This window comes from Cariama cristata, unplaced genomic scaffold (assembly GCF_000690535.1).
Source record: "Cariama cristata isolate BGI_N322 unplaced genomic scaffold, ASM69053v1 scaffold6610, whole genome shotgun sequence".
Classification (NCBI taxonomy): domain Eukaryota; kingdom Metazoa; phylum Chordata; class Aves; order Cariamiformes; family Cariamidae; genus Cariama; species Cariama cristata.
The window spans coordinates 56761-63992 of NW_009596294.1; the positions used below are offsets into that span (position 1 = coordinate 56761).

At 40.7% G+C, this 7232-nt stretch overlaps 1 protein-coding gene across 1 annotated transcript in view; it reads left to right on the plus strand.

The window, feature by feature from the left end:
• LOC104165651 (tetraspanin-4-like) overlaps nucleotides 1-5318 on the plus strand; it is a gene marked incomplete at its 3' end in the record, with an annotated part of 56184 nt that extends 50866 nt beyond the window's left edge. Inside the window, exon 3 of the mRNA XM_009705333.1 lies at nucleotides 5217-5318. Coding sequence (XP_009703635.1) covers nucleotides 5217-5318 — 102 coding nt within the window. The remainder of the gene's footprint in view (nucleotides 1-5216) is intronic.
• Nucleotides 5319-7232: the final 1914 nt, after the last annotated feature.

Genomic DNA, 7232 nt, shown 5'->3' on the forward strand with positions numbered 1-7232 from the left:
GCTTGGAGGCTCTGGATTTCGGAAGCAATGAGGGGACAAAGCTGACAGTAAAACAAGCTGTACATGTAAATTGCTACTGCTTAAGTAGCTGTCTCGAGGGAATACAGATTAGGAAGGAACCACTTTTTAATTTGGCCTGGATTTATATGTGGGCTTAAGTAAGATTTCTTAAGGGATGTTTTGTCACAGCTGTGGTTTAGATGAGGCTCTGATAGATCCCTGCCCGTTCCTTCTCGCTGCATCAGCTGCTTCCAGCCACTTTTCCTGACCTCTGTGGCAGTTTTTCTCCAGTCCTGCTGCATCTCTTGTAGCTTTCTCTTCTCTGGTTCAAATACTGAGTTTCCTTTGTTGCCTGAAAGTCTCTCTACATGACTTGTCTACCTTAGAGTAGTATATGCTTTTTAGAAAGTCTTTTTAATAGGTCAATGAGAGACTTAAGAGCCAAATTAGGGCCTGATAGAAGTCAGTGAGAAAGTATTTGTGCTCATTGCAGCGGGAACAGGATCTCACCTTAGATAAAGTGCTAGAGATACGCGTGCCCCACTCTGAGAAGTGGTTCTCTTGCAGTCGTGGATTGCAGTGGATTACGACACTGAGCAACAGGACACATTTAACTTATGTTAGTAGAAACACCGTTGAAATCTGATGGCACTGGTAAGCATGAGGAACCCTCCGATGTCTGAAGGCAGAATTCACCAGAGTTGACGTGGATGGGGCAGCAGCCTGAAGCTTACACCTCTCATCTGTTGACCAGTGGATCCCAAGGAGGAAAATAATTTTTCTCTGCCTCGCTTCCAGATTGACAAAAGGTTCTTACTGCCCAGCCTTTCAGAAACTCATTCTTCTAAGGAAATGTCTGGTATTCCACATGACTAAAAATAGGCATCTCATTTAGAGTAACTATTTGCCTGCTGAGAATTTTTATTATGTTTTATTGTGCTCCTTCACTAGATTGAGTTGTACTTTGTGAAGGGCCTGGCTTGCGTGTGGGAGAACGCAGCAGATTCAAATTGCCGAATATTTAATGTAGTACTTACAGTCCCTGTTTTGCGCTAGACATTTTGCCTGGCTGAGGACTGGTAGCACAGAGACAAACAAGAGAAGCTGGCAGATTAGTGAATGCTGGGTGGGATCATTTGTCAGGAGACATGATGAATCACTGTGGTGCGGCATTTCATTTTCAGAAAAACTCAAACTGAAGGCAGAAGAGACAGCTGGGGGTGTTTTGTGAGTTTTCATTTAAATCAAATACACAATTAGAATAAAGGCATACTGAAAAGTTCCTGCTATTCTAAAAATATTTTGAGGAAGAAACAAAATTAAGGTTAGCAGGAAACAGAATGACCTTGAGGAGAATTTGCCAGCTATGCTTCACAAATAGGTCTTGAGTTTTACTTACCCCTCTCTGGTCAAAGCCAGTAGGAATCATATGTCTAGAGCTTCAAGCAGTGCTTCAATTAGGGGGAAAATATCCATCTTACAACCTTGTACACAGGTTATTTAAGCAGAGGTCAATGTGCTTTTAATAGGACTGCACGTAGACTCTGAACTCCTCGCAGCCTGAATGAGAGAAGTGGTCTTGTTTTAAATATCATCCGTGCTCTTAGAAGTCCAAGGCTACTTCTGCGTCAAGACTGATTAATTCATGCAAGATAACACATGAATAAAAAAAGCTTCTGTGTAACTGAGTAGAAACAGGGGAGACACAAACGATGAGGGACTTCATGCTGGTACCTCAGCTGCAGACCCAAGCGAAAGGAGACCAAAGGCCGATGCCTGCTTCCCCGTTTTCCTGGTGCCAAAGGGTCACAGACTCTGTTGTGTGGGCCAAGCCTATTTCTAGGTGGTGATGAAGACGTTTTTGACCCTAGTGTAAGCAAACAGGAGAGCATGAATGCTTTAAGGAGTAGCTCTGTGAAAAAGAGGTTTTAAGTCAGCTGCTCTTCAGAGAATAGCACTCTTTGGTGCATTTACAGCACACGTGCTTAGAAGATCAGTTAGAAACTTTAGTAAAGGAGAACAATGTAAAATCCTACATTTACAATCACTCAAACAAATATAAAACTCTGTGTGTGTGTATATATATGTATAAAACTGCGCAAGATTTCCAGATACCTTCCCAAGTCAGTGGACATGAAATAAAAAAGTGAAGAAATGTGGAGATGCTGTTTCACAGCATGTGTATGCCTCTTTCAGAGTTGCAACCTGCGTAGACATGAGAGAGAGAAGGAAATGAGACACATGTGTGGTGTGGGATTATAAAAAGCTTATGTCCTCTTCCAAGCAAGATTCAAACAGGCACTTTCTTTTTAAAACTACAGATAATAATGGGTTACATGATGTGCGTGACTTGATGTTGAGGGACTCGGTGTTGAGACTTTTTGAAATAGTGAGAGAACTGATCACATAGTGCCTGTTTTCTTGAGTAATGCTCTGCTTGCTTCTGAAATATGGAAATCTGTTGCCAGTTGTGTTGCCAGTATAAAGGCCTTGCACTCTTTCTGCAGGTAAAAGTGGTTGATTTTATGAGGAAGAGAGGACTTGCTTTTATTTTGCCTCAGCAAGTTGCTTGCTAGTGCATCTTCTCCAGGGAAAAGGAAGAGCAAAAGAGGCAATCTCTTGAGACCACGTTAAAGCACACGTGGACTAACAAAACCTTGTTCCTGATCTTGAAGTACTTTATAAATGTTGATCATAAGTTACTAAATTATTATGAAGTTACTATTCTTATTATTGATCTCAAACAAGACATGAGGATTGCATTACGAAGGGCAGCTGGTGAGCCCTGGTGAAAGGGATTGTCATGCTGAGCCACTGTGTTGGTTTGCAAAGCAAAATTTGAGTGAGGAAATGCAAACTTTGCATTTTGCAGCCTTTTGGTAGCATGGCATTTTGCACTTCAGATAAGCATCACTGTTTCATTTGACCTGACCTCCCTTGTTCCAGATTAGTGATGATATGAACTGTAGGCTGATGCATAGCTCTCTCACTTTACAGGGCAGATTTTCTCAGGTGTGATAAAGTAATATTCCAAATAGACCTTTCTGTTTCGTCTTCAAGGCAACAGACTTGCTAGCTAGATTTCTGTCCCCACTTGCCCTCAGCTATGCTATTCCTCTTCACCTCTGTCCCTTTCTGAATAAGAATTACTTTTTCAGCAATTAATTTACCTCGCTAGCTCTGTAGGACACTAACTAAATTTCAGAGCCCCTCTCAGACTAGCCACACAACCGCACCCTTCCATCCTAATTGATGGCTCCGCTCGAGACCACAGCAGGTCCAGTTGAGACACAGGGAGCTGAGGATAAGTGAAGAGCTGAAACCCAGTTCAATCTAATTCTTAAATGAATGCCAGGAGTCCCCCACACATACTAGTTTATCATTTATTGCCTGTAATTTTCGCAACTAATTCCAGATTTAATGATAGCTTTCAGCTTTGGTTTTCTCTTCTAATTAACGTACCAGTGACTATGTATAATCTCTGCATAAAGTCAAAAGCGGCTTACATGATAATTACAGTGGGAGCACAGCACCTACTGTTCAAGATAGTCATCCATGAGAAAGTGTTTGCATGATAGTTACGGTGCTGAGATTATGTTGTACATCTTTCTTGTACTGTCCCAAAGCTCTTTTATTAGTGGCTCAGCTTGATGGTGGTAAACTTTTGGGAAGGAAACAGAAGAACTGGAGAGATCAAGCACAGCCCTTTGCACATACAACGGAGATTTCTTGGACATGATGAACTCTTTGAGGTCGTAGTCTTTCATGGCATCATATTATTAAGTAACTTTACATTTACCCCATAATAATTACGATATAGTGGGTTAAAAATTCCTCTTTTACACTGTGGAAGATGCTTTGCATCCACTTTTTTTTCCAGGAGCAAGTGAAAACAATTCTGACTGAACAAAGCAAAAGGAAAATCCAACTCTATGGTAGAAGCAGAATACCTTTGTTTCCTCTGTTAACTCAAAATTAGCATTGGTTACTTCATTTTAGACCCCCTCCCCAGCTGGAATGACTAGTGTCAGAGCGCAATCACTGGAGAATCTGTCATGGGTCTCTGTTGTCCAGTATGGAAGAGAGTATGTATTAGACTGTCCCCATGAAGCAAGTTGTGAATTTAATTTTGGTTTTCTTTTTGACTGTTGCAGCAGAAGGATCTCAGAGTGACACTCTATTTTGCAGTCAGATTTATAGCAGATTGATGGAGAAGAAAATGCAACGGATCTGCTCAGCCTTCTAGCCTTCTTGCTAGATGTCGAACAGACCGCTAACATTGACAGGCACCCAGGGGAGGGGGGAATGTACGGGCATATTTGAGCAGCGCTACTCAGTGCTTTTCATTCGCAACAGAAAAATCAGGTTAAACCGTGAATATCCATTTATTATTTACTTCTTTTTTTGTGTGTGTTTGATTCTGTAGCAATGTGTATGGGAGAGAGGCTCTTGCAATCATTTTGGATGCTACCTGGTGGTGACCAGTGGACCTAACAATAGCCTGCTTTACCAGTAGAGGCTCTCAATGAGAAAGCATCATCTCCAATTGCAAAAGCGTCTAAAGCAGAACTTTGTACTTTCACTAAATCAACCAAAATGCATTTATTTAAGAGCAGCTCCATTTCATAACTGAATTCTTAAATCCTCTCTGTCCTGAATTTTGGATGGCTCATTCCCTTCTGCTTCAATATAACTATGTCCATCCTGCTGTAAGAAGTGGGGTACCCTGGCTGATATAGTGAACACAATTTAGAGCATCAGTACCATGTTAATGCCGCTGTTGATCTCCCACGGAAGCATATGGATGATGCTGAGGGGTACTTGGTCACAATTAAAGATATTAAGCTAAAAGGAAATGCTGTGGGTAGATCAATATTCATTCATTGAAAAATTGGCAAAAAATGAATGATTAAACTGAATCCAGTCTCTCTATAGTACTTTGGTGGTTAAGTGAGAAGGGAAAAGATGTTCTGGAGGTCTGTGATGGAAAACAGGAATATTAAGCCAGAACAAGGACTCCTCATGTTCTTTACAAAATGCAGATACCTATAATAGATACCAGCTCTACTGGAGAAAGGCTTTAGGAAATGTTGGTTAACTTTTTATTCATTTCAGTACAGGACTGTTGTCCAACATTGCCCTCCTCTGTGCACTTTGATTCTGAAATGTGGTACTCAGCAAATTTTGAGTTTTGTGTCTTTTGTTGTTGGTTTTAGATTGACAAGTATGCTCAGCAGGATCTGAAGAAAGGGCTTCATTTGTATGGGACAGATGGAAATATTGGCCTAACTAATGCATGGAGCATCATTCAAACAGATGTAAGTCTGAGCTTTTTTTTTTTTATTCCTCTTTACTCTCTGGGTTCTGTAACAGCATCTTCTGGGTGTGAACCTAGATAAACTTCCAGATCCCAAGCCAATCTCTTCCAGTCAGCACATTAGCAACTGAACTCTCTGCTTTTTGTAACAAATGGTAATTTTAATTCATTTCTCCTTTGACCGGGATAGCTTATTTCTTTTAAAAATTTATATTGTGTTGATGCCTAAATATCGTATAGTTCTGTGCTGTGTGGAGACTGAAGGAGATGGTCAGAGAGGAAACAAGCGGTACCTTCTTTTTAAAGTCAAAGGGACAGCTTATGTTGAAATGAAGAGCAATAGCATAATAACAAAGAACCACTTCAACTCTTTTTCATTTCTGTCCAGTGTCCTTTTGTTGCTAGTGTTGGTTTCCACTAATGTAGTCAAAATGGAAACCAGCCATGGGGTTTATAACCTCCTCCTACAGTCAGTATGTTTTTCCCAGCAGAATTCAATCATCCTCCATCACAGATGGGCTGGGAATGCTTTTTGCTATGTTGCCACCGCTGTTGCATCCTTCTGATTCTCTGACGGCACTCTGCCAGCATTTGTCTCATAAGGACTGGTGAAGACTATAGCTGGCTTCATCCTTTTGTCCTTGTCTGGTTTGCCGAGGAAATGCCATCACTGACAGTTCAGGTTTATTAGCTCTGTTCTTCTCTTTTCAGATTCAGTTCAATCAGTTCTCTTGGGGGTGATCTTTCTGGTTTAATTTTCTCTGCTTCTTGAATGAGGAAAAGTGCTCCAACTTTTCTCCTGCTTTAGGAAGAAGCACTTGTACTGCCTTGGCTACACTCAAAAAATCTTGCATAGCTTTCTCAAATTCTCCTCCAGATGTGCTAGCATGGTACAGACGAGCAGGGTTTTAATCTTGCCTCTGATGTCTTAAATTGGCCAAAGATGATAACCTCTCCCAGTGCTTCCAGGATTATATGAACTATTTGAGATGATGGGCGGGCTACCTACCACAATTTGATACGATAAACCCGCGCATTTACCCCTTGCTTCTTCTATTGCCATTTGGGCTGAAATCCTGAACATCTTTCAGTCTGGTCGTGTCAAAATTCACATATACTCTTCTGTACATTACAAGATAACAGGAGTGGCAGGCTGCTAAGGAAAGGTGTGAGAAATTAAAAATTTGGGGTCACTAACAGGAAAAAAGAGCTGGTTGGCCAAACTCCATGTGCATTTTTGGGGCTGCGGGAGCTGTCTGTATTGAGTGCAGTAGGTTGACAGCAGCAGTCCTGAGTGTGACAGACAGACAGCTTGGGTTCAGCAAACAAGCTAATAAGCTTTCCAGTCCTGCATCCTAACAACTGCATGTGGAAAGTTCTTTCGGTTACCTTTAAAAGGCCTTGGCATCTTGCAATATTGTTAATATTCTTCTCTTCCAATACTATGATTAAATATGAGAAGGCATCAATTGCTGCCAAAGAAATGCATTTTGTGCTGCTAGCCCAAGAGTAAGCCATGTGAAATACAGATAAAATTTTTAATGTCATTGTTTAGATCAGTGTTAGAAGTTTTACTCTTACACTACCTTAACTCTGCTTAGTAAAAATTACTAATATTAAGATGTTTGCATTAAATATTAATCTGGTTTCAGTGACACCCTAAGAACCGTCAAAAGCATATAGCAAAGGTGGGAGGAAAAAGCATTATTTGGAGGACTTAGGTGATATAACCCCCATGCTTCTGCTCCCCTTTCTGTAAAATAGGTGTAACAGTATGTACTATGTCTAGTTCACCTAGTCACATTTTTTCAAGATGGTCACAAGTTGGATTGGATTCAGAAAAGAATTATGAGAATTCTGGGGATTTACATTAATTTACGTTATGGTGAGAAATTTTAAAAGCTTTGTATAACCA